The sequence below is a fragment of the Lipophrys pholis genome (genome assembly GCF_963383615.2).
Source record: "Lipophrys pholis genome assembly, chromosome: 17".
NCBI lineage: Eukaryota > Metazoa > Chordata > Actinopteri > Blenniiformes > Blenniidae > Lipophrys > Lipophrys pholis.
Window position 1 is genome coordinate 6,009,027 of NC_137643.1, and position 13,927 is coordinate 6,022,953.

The 13,927-nt window shown below is 42.7% G+C and overlaps 2 protein-coding genes across 4 annotated transcripts; one reads left to right on the plus strand and one right to left on the minus strand.

Annotated features, from left to right (window-relative positions):
* Positions 1-532: 532 nt before the first annotated feature.
* On the plus strand, positions 533-9,413 carry ints8 (integrator complex subunit 8). Of its 3 annotated transcripts, none has more exons than XM_080484868.1 (28): positions 533-681; positions 1,475-1,616; positions 1,730-1,904; positions 2,098-2,238; positions 2,525-2,596; positions 3,002-3,053; positions 3,165-3,344; positions 3,436-3,543; positions 3,646-3,798; positions 3,934-4,034; positions 4,742-4,883; positions 5,020-5,090; positions 5,192-5,367; positions 5,450-5,580; positions 5,922-6,032; positions 6,115-6,319; positions 6,830-6,951; positions 7,049-7,233; positions 7,318-7,351; positions 7,427-7,486; positions 7,749-7,810; positions 7,958-8,076; positions 8,154-8,257; positions 8,380-8,430; positions 8,504-8,577; positions 8,659-8,723; positions 9,081-9,124; positions 9,240-9,413. In XM_080484868.1, the coding sequence occupies exons 2-28, from the start codon at positions 1,484-1,486 to the stop codon at positions 9,354-9,356; spliced, it is 2,988 nt and encodes a 995-aa protein (XP_080340994.1). In that variant the 5' UTR covers positions 533-681; positions 1,475-1,483; the 3' UTR covers positions 9,357-9,413. The 3 variants fall into 3 exon arrangements, with proteins under 3 accessions (XP_080340994.1, XP_080340995.1, XP_080340993.1); XM_080484869.1 differs by having other exon boundaries at positions 559-681; positions 2,154-2,238; XM_080484867.1 differs by having other exon boundaries at positions 566-681; positions 2,083-2,238.
* On the minus strand, positions 9,326-13,690 carry LOC308122786 (G1/S-specific cyclin-E1-like). The gene is made up of 12 exons (XM_080484870.1): positions 13,492-13,690; positions 12,688-12,716; positions 12,560-12,617; positions 12,223-12,273; positions 12,004-12,149; positions 11,789-11,924; positions 11,462-11,608; positions 11,167-11,262; positions 10,943-11,077; positions 10,744-10,855; positions 10,458-10,615; positions 9,326-9,987 (listed from the first exon to the last, which is right to left on the minus strand). Exons 2-12 carry the CDS (start codon positions 12,696-12,698, stop codon positions 9,919-9,921), a joined length of 1,119 nt encoding a protein of 372 aa, XP_080340996.1. The 5' UTR covers positions 12,699-12,716; positions 13,492-13,690; the 3' UTR covers positions 9,326-9,918.
* Positions 13,691-13,927: the final 237 nt, after the last annotated feature.

Genomic DNA, 13,927 nt, shown 5'->3' on the forward strand with positions numbered 1-13,927 from the left:
AGTCCTGTCGACCTGATTCATTTGCTCTGAGATGACTCCAAGCTGGACAAATGAGAATAGAAATTAAAGGCATTTCATTAAATTGTATCTAAGCGTGATTATTTAAGACTTTCTGCTGTAAGGAAATTAATTTGACATTTTTATTTAATTTCCTGGTATAGAAAGCATTAATAGTTCTGATGTATTCACATTTATCACCCTGAAATTATGAACAAATGACTTATCAAAGATAATTACAAAGAGTGTATATCTTAATAACAGATGGGGCTGCATTCACAAAATATTATTTGAATCGGAAAAAAGTCTCAGACATATTCCTAATTTAACCCCTTTAGTTTTCTATATTTTAAAAAGTAGTTCTGTCATAGTCATAACCGTTTGCTCACATTATGTAATTAAGGTGCTCATTTGGTCAAATATTAAAGTGAGTAAGCTAAAGAAAAAACGAAACAAACAAACGATTTTTGAGGAAGTAACGTGACGTCACAGACGTTATGCGCAAATATGGCGCACCGAGTATCCTCTCGACCACGGAGCGGAACCGGAATGACGAAGGGTGCCAAGAGGAGGCGCAGAAATGTGAGAATGGCTCAAAGAAGCTGTCTGAGCTGCCTCTTCTGATGTTTTATTCTTCCTTTGGTATCTCTTGTGTCCTCGTTTTCCTCACTGTGACCTGTTAAGGTGAGACATTCATGCTGACGTGAGCGGGGCTTCGACGAACTTTAGCTAGTTCGCTTCAATTTAAACTAGTGTCCCTAAACACAACAGAGAATGGGTGAGTGAGGGAGCGTTTGATTTATACGCAGTGGCAGCACGATCAAGATTTCGGTACACTTAACCATCTCATCCGAAGTAATTCCCGCCCACTCGGGACGGACGAGGATATTATTTAAACATTCTTTGATCACTGCACTGTTTTCGAGACGCTGCTAATGTTTATCGTCATTCATAGACAAAGTATTTTTTTTGGTCCAAATGTCAGTAACTTTCACAATTGCTGTGTTTTCCCAATGGCTGTTTTCAACATTTAGTTACAATAAATACACATTCATAATTCGAGCTAAATAACAAATAATTTGATCATTTTCTATTTCAAGAATTGGAAAACTGTCTAGAATTTAGCTGGAATATACCACAGAATTAGACTTTCCTTTCCCAATATGGCGATATTTTCATTTTTCACAACATCAGTGTTAATTAAAAAAAAGACGAGATCATCACAGTCCCCAAGATTATAATGATGTCGTCATTAATGTGTAATTTCATTTGTCTAATCAGTCTACAGTATTGGTAATTTAAGTGCCAAAAATATAGTGGTGTAATATTCAGCTATACTCAAGTATAATAGTGGGAAAAAGCATCGGTTTTGAATAAGGTAAGAATAAGAATAGTTAATAATTGCTTATTGAGCTGGCATTGTATACTGATGTTTTTTGAAACACCTTAAAAATGTGTCTTGCACATTTGTTTCTAGTACAGGAGGATGAGTGCCGAAGCGGCAGACCGGGTGGCTGCTGTCATCGGCAGTCGGCCCGGCACACCTCTGCAGACGTCCTGGTTCGAGTTCCTCTTGGACGACGGTTTACTAGAGAATCACCTGCAGAAGTCAAACCCAGGTCAGCTTAGAGTGATTCTGACTTACGCCATCCATTGATCTGTGCTGGGTTCGTCTATTTTCACAAGTCGTGAAGGATAAGATGGACACCGGTGTGGATTCATTTCTTCACAGACCCGCCGCCAGTGCAGCTGATCATTCAGTTTCTGGAGCAGGCGTCGAAGCCGTCTGTGAACGAGCAGAATCAGGTGCAGCCTCCAGCAGACAACCGCAGGAACCGTACTCTGAAACTTCTCGCACTCAAAGTCGCTGCACACATGAAGTGGGATCTGGATTCACTCGAGAAAGGGTGAGAGGAAGTCACTTCATAATCATTGAATTCAACGAGTTATAATCAAAAGTGAATGAAGAATTTACAGGTAAATGTTAGTCTTTTACACAGATTGATGATGAGTGGGAAAAACACCTTAACAACTTTACAAAATGTCTTAGACCTGCACTTTGACAAAATGTAATTGAATAATTAGTTTTGTGCATTTCAGCTTGACCATTCCAGTGTTAAATATGTTACTGAATGAGCTCCTTTGTGTGAGCAAAGTGCCACCAGGGGTGAAACATGTGGACCTGGACCTGTCCACTCTGCCTCCGACTACTGCCATGGCTGTCATCATCTACAACCGCTGGTGAGGAAACACTTTTTAAAGGGCCGATAAAACTTAACTAAATGACTTCATTGCATGACATTGACTGAGCCACAAACTCTGTAGATGAAATGTAATGGTTTCCCGTTGTAGCTGATGCAGCTAATGGAAGTGCTGCTCGCTGTTTCGATATTGAAACTATCCTATCTTCATTTAGATCATATATATCATTCTTGTTGTGATTATGATACTTGAATGCCCTTTTAGAATGTGCTTTTAATACGTTTTAATGAATAAATAACTTGCATTTGGTTCATTGTCATTTCAGGGCCATTAGGACAATCGTGCTGAGCAGCTTTCCAGAGAAACAGACCAAACCAGGACCTCATCAAATGAACATGTAAAAGCATCACCTTTTTTAACACATACAGTCAGCTCCATAAATACTTAGACATGATTTTCACCATTTGTGGCTTTCGTTGTCAAAATTATCCTAGGATTCGTCCCCGGTGACGCTTTCGCAGCCTCTCCTGCCACTGCCTTCACTTCCCGTTTCTTCTCATGTTATTTTCACGCTCATATGGATTCATATCAGGGCTTTAAAGTGTTTGCACTGAGCTGCTTTTGTTGTTGTTGTCAGTCTGGGGTTAGTAGAGTCCAGATTTGTGTGTTCATGACTGTTCTTGTTTCAGTCCAGTATTTGTTCACATGACAAGATCAGCGTTCAGAGACACAAAATGACCTTTCCATACTTCACTTGTTGACTCAGACATTGAGTGTGTTCCTCTCTTGTGGCTTGATATAGGTTAAGTATTGTGCAACAGGAGAAAGAAATGACAGACAACATCCTCACTGTGGTGAGTGAACATGTTTTGATGCATATTTACCTTTTTGTGTATTTTCTATTGAACATGATACCCACATGTCTTTCTTCCACTACAAGAAGTTTAACCTTTGTAATTTTTCAGCTTAAAGAGCAAGCCACCGATTCCGTCAGTGTGCTGGAAGGAGCTCTGCGGCTGAAGAAAGACTTCTACATCCACACTCTGAGGACTCTCGACCTGCTGGCCTCTGACGCCGCCGCTAACGGAGAGACCGAGTCCTCCACCGCGGGGCTTCGAATCAGTGCCGATGAGTTTCACTGTCAGGTTAAAAGAGACTTGCGTTGTCTTTCTTCTTTGCAGGATTGTTATTTTGGTTGTGGGTTGTAAATGAGGTGGTTTGTGGTTCTATTTGCAGGTGCATTATGACTTGGGAGCTATTTTCTTCCAGCAAGGCTGCACAGACCAGCCAGCCTATGAGAAAGCCCGGGACCACTTCAGACAGACGAACGACCTCTTAAAGAAGGTAAGAGTTTTTCTGCACTTGAAACAAAAGATATTATCATCACTTAATCACAGGAGAATCAGGGTTTTCTGAAGAGTACAAGTTTTGCTTTACGTCTTCAAGCTGGACTCGACTATCCATGTTCACCTGGATGAGAAGCGTCTGGCTGGTTACTGGAACGCCTGCAAAGCTTTGACCGGAGACTGTGGATCCTCCGACCCTCAGACGACGCCCTACGGCCACATCAACAGCCTGATCCGGGCATACAACTATCAGGTCGGCGCAAAGGCCACAAAGACATTCCATTTTCATTTCTAGTAATGTCACGTGCGGTGCAGAGAGATCAATAAATCATTCTTGCATTGTTTTGTTGGTCGTTCCAATAAGTTTCTAACCGAACCTCCCCGACAGGCCGTCATCGAGGCGTTCATCAAAGACAACATGTCCCGGAGTTTACCAAATCACTTCAGACGCTCCGTTCTCAGGGAGTTCATGTACAAAGTCCAACAAGGGTGAGGCCACAACATCGTCAACAGCATCTTAAGTTCAGCTTCTACACTTAAAAATACGCCATAATATCTTTCATGAAGACGAGCTCTGTTGCATATTTGTGAGTAATTTTAGCCCTTGCTTATATCATTGCTTCTGTTACAATCCCAAAAAGCCCTTTATTCTGGAGCTTTTTATTCTTTGCTTGGTGCAAATCGACATGTAAATTTATGATCCAAATATTTACTTAGCAAGCATTGTTCTTCCACCTATTACTACTTTTAATTATTTGCCATTTGCAAGACTTCCTGCGATCTGTTCATAGAAGTTTAGGATGGTCGGGACAATATTAGAACTCAATAATTATTGACAATAATAATCTAAACCGTTTCCAGACCAGGAAACAGAACTTATACATTCCTAACTTGCCTGTTATTGACTGTGTCGTATCTGTTTTTTTTTTGTTTTTTTTACCAGATGCATCAGATTTATTTACCTGCTTCACATGCTGCTAAATCTCATCTGTGATTGGACAGTTATTCTACAGAAGTCCTTTGGGCCTCTATAGTGACTATAATATGGGCACAAAGCTCAATTTATCTGTTTTCTGGCAGTGTCTCAACTTCCTAGATTCATTAAAAGGTCTAGAAAGGATGGTTGAGAGAACTATGCACGCCTCATCCTGGCAACAGTATATTACTAAAAAGGGTTTGGATCTGTGTTGGTGCAGGGATTTGGGCCTTGACGAGGTTTGCCACAAACTGTGTGTTTGTAACGCCGTCCGAGACGCTCTGGAAGGAGAAGTCCTCGGCGTGCGCTTCCAGCAGCTGCTTCTCAAGCCCAGTAAACGGATGGTGGACTTCATTTTAGAGGTGAGGAAGTCGGGACACCGGTGTGTCTCGAATATCGACATAAAAGAGGAGTCAGAATAACTGATCTTTGCTGTCGCACATTTCTATTGCTGTAAATTGCATTGTGTATTTAGGTGAAATGTTCTTTCTTCTGCAGGTGTGCACACGGTCACTGGAAAAAGATCGCCCAGCTGAGACGCCCAGAAGAAATATGGCCATTTTTATGAAGTGAGTGCTGAACCTTCTGTCACACAAAAAACTTAACGGTCAGATTTTTCAATGTGAGCTGATGCAGTTTACATCTTTTCCCTGAACGTCCGGTGGAGCAGGACTCTGTGTGAAAGCCTGGAGGACCTGTCTCTGGTGTTCGTGGTGTCGTCACATAAACTCTTCATGGAGCTGCTGAAGGAGGAGGAGAGGAAGTTGCTGGTGGAGCAGATGAGGAAGAGGTCGGCCACCATCAACCTCAGCGCCAAGCCTCTGCCTTCCTTTTACGACATTCCAGGTAGGGAGCCGAGTTTTCTCAGTGCGTCACACCTGTCCAGGCGTAGCGTTCTCATTGGGTTTTGGCCTCCATCCCTCCTCAGCCTTGGCCAGTGTGAACATCGGGCAGCTGGAGCAGCAGCTCATCCTCTCGCTGGAGCCACGTCGGATCAGACAGATCCTCATCGAACTGCACGGCATGGCCGAACGACCCTTTTGGAAGGTCAACAGCAAGGTCAGAGGTCAAAGAAATCAGTTATTGACATCCAGGGTTGTATTTTATATGATTAATTTAGATGACTGCTTAAGAAAGATTTATTCAGATGAGACATAGTTATGAAAATGGGACTATTTCAGATTCATACAGGTGCACGGAACAAAAAGTAATACAATGGGAATAGAAGTCATTTGACTCCATGATTCAATTCAGTTAAACTTCTTGTATCTAAACATTTCCTGTTCTGTTTATTTTTTTTCTTCTTATCTCATTAAAATTGGGTAAAAACGTGATCTCATTGTTTACTGCCTGGCCCATATGCATAGATGATTTAACTACAATAGCTCCTGTGTTTGCAGTGGGAGGTTCCTCCAGACTACATCAATGTGATCCTTGGCATCAAAGACAACCTGACTAAAGACCTGGTTTACATCCTCATGGCCAAAGGACTCCACTGCATAGCAATAAAGGTGTGACGCCGTCATCAGGGCTCAGCGTAGCAGTTTGTCAGTAGGAACGTTAAACGTGGACGCCGTCTCACTCTCACCTCAGGACTTCGGCCACGCTCGGCAGCTTTTCTCCGCCTGCCTGGAGCTCGTCACCGAGTTTTCCCCGAAGCTGAGGCAGGTGATGCTGAACGAGATGCTGCTGCTGGAAGTGCGAGCCCACGAGACGATGGCAGCCGAGGGCTGCAAGGAGCGACCGCCGCCCGACCTGGTCAGCAGGGTCAGAGGTTACCTCGAGATGAGGATTCACGGTGAGCGGATTGAGCCGTCTTTACCAGGAAGCACTTTGTCGCTGAAGGCTGATTGGACGAGAAGAGTTCAGATGACTACATTCATATGTACCAGAGACACGTTTAGTTTATATTTGAAGGCTAATTAACTTCAGAATACATTTCAAAAGAGGAAGAGGTCACTTGTAAATATTCCGGAGTGATCTTAAAGAATTTGCCCGTAGCGGTTTAGAAGATGGATGGCAGTGGAAATTGTAAAGTTTTGAGATACTGTATAATTGGTTTTCATGGATTATGGGTTAAAATAATAAAGAATAGACTAAAATAATACTTAGATACTACTTTTTTAGATAACTCCATCTGATAGCAGTATATATATATATATATATATATATATACACACCTTTCGGCTTTTTTATTTTTTCCAGCTGAAACTTACTATATACTATACTATATAATACTATAAGTCTCTTTTTGTCAGCTTGTGTCCCGGGTAAGATTTATCAACCAGTGTTAAACGTGTGTCTCCAGATCTGCCCCTGCGGCAGGTGGTGGGAGAGGAGTGCGTTGCCTTCATGCTCAACTGGAGGGAGAACGACTACCTGACTCTGCAGGTGCCTCCGTCGTTGGTCATGAACAACCCCTACATTAAGGTGACGAGTCATTATTTTTTTCCAGTGTGTCCATTTGAACCAGTTCAGACTTCCGTTGCTTTTTCATTAAATGTTGTGCTTTGTCTCCCGCCGGCAGCTCGGCCAGCTCCTGGCCTCCACGTGTAAAGAGCTTCCAGGTCCTAAAGAGAGCCGACGCACCGCCAAAGAGCTCTGGGACGTGGTGGTTCAGATCTGCAGCGTCTCCATCCAACACAAGAGGAACAGCGACGGCCGAGTCGGCCTCATCAAACACAGAGAGTCGTCCATGGGCATCCTGCACCGGTAAAACTGACCTCGGCTCAGACTGACTGTTGGTGAATGTGTAGATAACAGAATCATGCTGACTTATTATTTTCACATCTTTAGGAGCAAATTCATCACCTTCATCAAGAAGCTTAGAGTGAGTATCAAACTGAAAAGTCCTGCGTAATAGTAATGATACTGTATTTGATGAGTTTGATCTGATTCCTTGCAGGAGCCGCTGGTCCTGACGACTCTGATCTCTCTGTTTGTGAAGCTCCACAGCATCGTGCGGGTACCGCTTCATCTTTAACCCTTAAACACTTAGATGGATGGATTGTTGCAGAAACTCAGACACACAAGAAAAAGAGCAGCAGGTTCAATTAAAAAACAGTTTGTAGTATTTACGGTGGAGTCAGTTAAGGATTTATTGCAAATGACGGTGGTGGGGAGGCCATAGAGGGGGTGCGGCAGGTCCTTGGTGAAGTTATGTGCTCCACAGTCACCACATTATAACAAGAAGTGATTTCAGGTTGGGTTTTTTTTCTTCCCCTCAGGATGACATTGTAAATGAAGTGACAGCAGAACACCTCTCCATCTGGCCATCCTCGCTTCCCAAGTAAGAACTCGTTTTCATTTTCAGCAATTCGGCTCAAGTTGCCACTCCTTACGAGAGCATTACGTTGCTCTAAAGCACTACACCCTAAGCTTAACACACGTCTTGACCTTAATGTTGTGTGTGTGTGTGTGTGTGTGTGCGGAGCAGCATTCAGGCGGTGGATGTGGAAGCTGTGGCTGTGACGGTCAAAGAGCTGGTGTCCTACGCTCTCACTCTCAACCCAAACAACCAGTCGTGGCTCATCACTCAGGCCGACATCTACTTCGGTAAGCAGCATTAAACTCGTGACAGAGATTCAAAGCAGTTCTCGGGTTAATGAGGAGTCGGTTTTCTTCCTTTGCAGTGACCAATCAGTATTCTGCTGCACTCAACCTTTACCTGCAGGCCGGAGCCGTGAGCTCAGACTTCTTCACTAAAGCCGTTTCTCCGGATGTCTACACAGACCAGGTAAGAACTCGCCTCGCTGTTAGTGAAACAGTCCCCAAGCTTCCTCTTTACACTTTGAATTGTTTTGTCATACACATATAAACTGACACTTGAAGCATTTTTTTCTCTTTTTTTGACGGCAGGTCCTGAAGAGGATGATCAAGTGCTGTTCAATGATGAACTGCCACACACAGGTCAGAGGTCAAACCAGACACATGCTGATTGATTTCATACAGGTGGATGAAAACTGTGCGCGACTCCCTTCAGGTTGCAGTTCTGTGTCAGTTTCTGAGAGAAGTGGACTACATGACGGCGTTTAAAGCTCTCCAGGAGCCCAACAGGTACCGCGCAGCAGCACGCATCCTGGTCACATGACCTGCAGAGGCGCTTCCTAACACGCAATGTTTCTTCTGTGTCACAAGTCACGACGCCATGGACTCGTTCTACGACTACATCTGGGACGTCACCATCCTGGAATATCTCACTCGTATCCTTCATGAATGAGATCCATCGCTTGGAAAAACTTAACTGACAGCCACGTGAAGAGAAATGTATTTACAGTGTAGGAATAAGCTCTTTATAACGTGACGACACTAAAACCAATGAGAGCAGTTCAAAAGCAGGAGGGACTATAGACTGTCTTTAAATATCCCACGGTCTAGTCTGAACTCGCTGTAGAACCTAAACGACACTTTATCTTCAATAATCAAACGTTCAGTGGCTCAATTTGATCCTAAAAATAAGCATGTCCCATTTCCTAGTTCCCAGTCGCTGGGTGAAATCATTGTCTTAAAGGATTTCTGTGGATCTCAGCAGCCCGTTTTTCCCCCCTGACTGTGTTCAGACATTCACCACAAACGAGGCGAGACTGAGAAGAGGCAGATTGCGGTAAGTCTGTAAACCACTTCAGGGCAATGAGGAAAAAAAAACCCAAACAAAACAAGTGAAGCCATCGGAAATGGTTAAATTAAAGTGATATTAATCTAAAAGTCTAAACTTTCAGATCAAAGCGATCGGACAGACGGAGCTGAACACCAGTAACCCGGAGGAGGTGCTGCAGCTGGCTGCACAGAAGAGAAAGAAGAGATTCCTGCAGGCCATGGCCAAACTTTATTTCTAATAGTGACACAAACAACATTGAATCGTACATTTTGTGGTAGAAAATAAACTCCCCCCCAAAAAGAGTAGAGTTGTATATTTGTAAATCATTTGAAAGGAATTCAAGATGCCCTGAGTTACAAACAGTACATGTGTTAGGAAACATGAATGAACTGAAGAGGATGCTTTCTGTTCATCAGGGTTTTAAATAGAAGTGCAAACCCAACATGAAGTTTCCAGGTCGTCAAGTAAAGGATCTATTTTTCTTCTGGCCTTGATTTCATCTATAGCTTGAGGCCATTATTTTATTAATACTTGAATAGAATTGCACATCACATCATTTCCTAGAAATGACTTCCAGTTTACAGTAAAATTCAACACATTCATTATCTGAATAAAACCATCTAGTAAAAAGTTAAAAACGTTTAAACAAAAGAGCTTTGGCAGAGATTTAAAATAATCAGATTTTAAAAACTGAGTGTTTCTTCTAAATATCTCAGCCTTCTTATTCCTGTTACCAAGATTCATCCTTAAAGGGACAGTAACCCTGTGTCTTCAGGTCACACTCGCATAAGTGTTAAAGTTCACAGTGTTGAGTTCTTCTCTGAGCCGCTGGGAGTGAAGTCAGGTGTCCTTGTTTGAATGGCTTCATCCTTTAAAAACAAAGACAGTCCAGAAATGAATGATTCACTTTTTTTCTTTTTTTTTTTTTAAAACCACATCTGGGGCAGTTGTTGGTAGACTTTAGTTTTCACATATGTGTAAAACATCCACACAGCGGGTTTTTTTTTTTTTAATTCAAAATTTTGTGAATATTCAAAGTTAAGAAACTTTCCAAGGGAATAAAATGAGAATTTACTCCATTTAAATGTTTCTCTTAATAGGGAAAAATTATTTTAGCACACTCCTCACTGACACAACCAGATCTCATGTCACTATGCCATTAGTCTGTCACATGCACACAGCTGACTGCAAGGCTTTTGAGGCCCCGCCCCCCTACAGGCTCAGACTGCAGTCAGTCCTCCATCACATGTACACGAAGCCACATGTTTGAGCTCATGGGCTACACAAACTGAAGTAGTCATTTTGCCACCACTTTGCCAGCCTTATTCGTGACACTCACCAGCATAGTGAGATAGTCGGTGTGTGTCTGGATGGTGTGCCTGTCTTCTATTTGCTTTCCCGCAAAATCTTTCAGTGTTTCTTTGCCAAAGCGACCCGCCGATTGTGCAAAAGGAGCCATCCAGGTGATACAGGTCTGGATGATGTGTTTCGGAAGGTCTGAAGAGGAAAGAAAAAGCATCATTAAATTAATTGAATTTTATAGATTCAAGCCTGAATCTGAGCATGTGGAACACGCGCAGCTGTAAAACACTTGGTCCCAGATTTTGTGTTATGTCGACTCTCACCTGTGACTCTTTCAACTCGTTCTTGAGGTATGAAATAGCACAAGACTGAAGCAGCTAAGACTTCATATCTGAAGTCCAGAGCGTTAATACTCAGCATGCACAGATCTAAAAGCTAAAGACAAACACGGTTAAACACGAGTCAAGCTTGATCATGAAATACAGACGATAAGAAAGACCGGTTTTAAACGTGAACACCTACACGCGTCATCTGCAGGTAACTATCCAGCGGGAACTGTCGCTCCAGCAGATCTGAACCGCCGGTACTCGTCGACAATTGATAGAATAAATTCATCCAGGACACCGGAGTTTCAGGGGTGAGCTGCCAACGCAGATGCTAGAGAGGGAGAAAAAAGTTTAACATTAGAGCTCTCATGAGGTAAATACAAATAAAAATCAAGAAGCAATACTAGTACGACGTTCTACCTTCAAAATCAGCAGCTCCATTTGAATAACGTGCCGTTCATTGTAGGTATCTGCAGTCACGTACACCATCTGCCAGAGCTTTGGAGGACGAGCTTCCTGCGCAGAAAAGAAAATAGGATTTGCATGTTCTGCCTGAGTGTTCCCCCCCCCCATTAGAGCAAAAGTAGTGAACTGGTCATTTTACACAAACATGCAAAATATTTTAATACATAATTAAATTTTTATTTTTTTTTTACACTCTAGCTTCTAGAACAACTCGCTCCCATGACCACTGAAACAAACTCTTCCTTCTTACCTCCATCTTTGCTGCTATGAAAAGACAGGTAATCCCGATCAGTTGCAGTATGTCCCTCTGAACGTTGCTCTGCGTCATCATGAAGCGGTCGAAGTAGTCCTGTGCCAGGTAGAAGGTCTGCCGGTGGAGAGTGTAAGCTTCAGACACCTGGAACCCAGCAGCAGACACACTCAAGACCAACCGGCTTCACTCATTAAAGAGACCCTGAAATATTTGACAATACAGATTTTAACGAAGTTCATGAGTTGGCATCAAAAAAAAGAAAGCGTTCAGCCACATCCTGCATCAATCAACGTCGATTAAAAGAAACCCTTTTGTTTTCTTTACCTCAATTAACCAGTTGAGGAGGATGGATCTCATCTGTGGATCCACGTTGGGATGCTTCTTCATGAAGTTTGCACTGTGCTTGTAATTCACATCGTGGCCAAACATCTGCAGCCGAACTTGGTCTGAATCTTTCCATCTGTGGCGCACGAAAAGAAATAAATCAGCTTCCAGACGTCACGTGAAAACTGTCGAAGCGGAGACGATCAAACACTCACCTGGGAAGCAGAGGGAACGGCCTTGACTCTCTTGAAAGCGCCGCGGGATGGTCGAGCGCGTCACCGTCGGTTTTCTCTCTTTTCTCTGGCGTCTCGGCGACGTCGCGGTGCTGAGTGGTGACCACAGCTTCAAGAACCAGCTGGCTCTGACAGCAAAACGGAAGATTCACTAACGTGCTTTAATCCAGCAAGCAGAAGTTTAGTTTTTCTTGACTTTACCTTCTCACACTGCAGCTTCGACAGGCCCGGAGGAGTTTTCCTCTTATTTTGCTGCAAGAGTCAAATTACTCATGTCATATAAAAAGAAGCGAACACACAGATGCATTTTATACAATAGCCACCATATTTTTTTTTACTTTTTAGTAAATGTTCTGTAGTGTGAAAATAAGACCACATATTCCCATCATAGTGATTTTTAAGACGGCATATTCAGTTTCAATATATTAAACGTGTGTCAGAAGACAGTGATTCAGGACAGGAGCAGTCGCAGCTTCACACATGCAGACGGCTGATACAAGAGAACGCCTTCATCCTGTGATCAGTGTTTTAATCTCACCATCCCCACTGTGCTGTGACTCCCAGCAGCTTTCTTGGATTGCTTATGTCTGCGGCCTCTGCAAAAACACTGAATTTAGAACAGACTCTAATACAAAAGACTGATGCACCAACAGGAGACTTCCTTACCTTTTTCTCATGGCTGTGGCTGCTTTGACCTGTAAAAAGGAGGAAACTAATTTGTTTACAAATGACAGAACTAGGAAGTTGCCAGACTTGATTTAACAGCTGCGGTAATTTGTATTTCAGATTGCTTTGTTGCTGCTTATTCAAGGATTATTCATCATGGAGCTCTGCTTTTCCTCGTGAATGACCATGATCAGTAGCCACAATCGGCTTCAACGCACTTCACATTAATAGTTTTGAGATGAATGAACCAGAATGACCGACAGACACCAAACAGTTGCAGAAAACCTCCAAAAGAGTTCTGCTCCACGCTGCATGGATCATAACAAAGACCACCGGGGGGACATTTTGTTCCAAGTAGCACCGATTAAAATGTATTTAATTCTGGACATCACGACAGATTTTGGATAAGTAGTGGAAGTAAACATAATCTCTGAGGAGGTATTGTTGATGTGAACGGGCTTTTATTCGGGATTGATGCGTCAACTTTAAACCAAACTGGCTGAAGTTCACCAACTTCCCGAGTTCTCTTCACGAATCCTCAAAGCACAGAAGTATTCCTTATATCTAAATGAAAACGACTTCTACTTGGTCACATTCAACACTTAAAGCTTTTAAACACAGGAAAATGATGCGGACTACTACCACCGAGCTCACAAACACTGCACAAAGCTCCAAAAGCTAAAGTTTAAGTGAACGCAGTGAGGACGGGACGCACACTAATACAGCTTAGACGTGTTAATACAGCACGCAAATGTCACATATCGAGTTAAATAGAGCAGTTTGGTGTCAATGTGTGCAGTTTACCTTCCTCTCCGTCCAGCCGCAGCACAAATGAATATGCTGCTCTGAGTTCGCGCCGACGAGCCTCCGCCGCCTCACTGCGCATGTCCATAAATACCTCGAGAAACAAAACGGCACGTTTTAAGTCATTTCGGGGATTATTTCGACGTTACCACGACCACCAGCAACTTGAGGCTTCATAATCTCCGCCGTGTCATTCGGTAGAAGGTAAAGTCACGTTTTTTGTTTTTTTATGACAACCTGAAATGTTTTAAAGGCAATTAAAAAAAACAAAAAACTTTTAATAATGTCTGGTTGGCCTTAAGTGGGATGGGCTAGAAGTCAGAACAGCCAATAGGAGAGCGATTTGAAAGAGCGCGTGCTTTCAGAACAGGATGTAAACAAATCTTTTTTTTTTTGTTTAAACTTTATTTAAAACTACAGTGACGTTACTAGACAG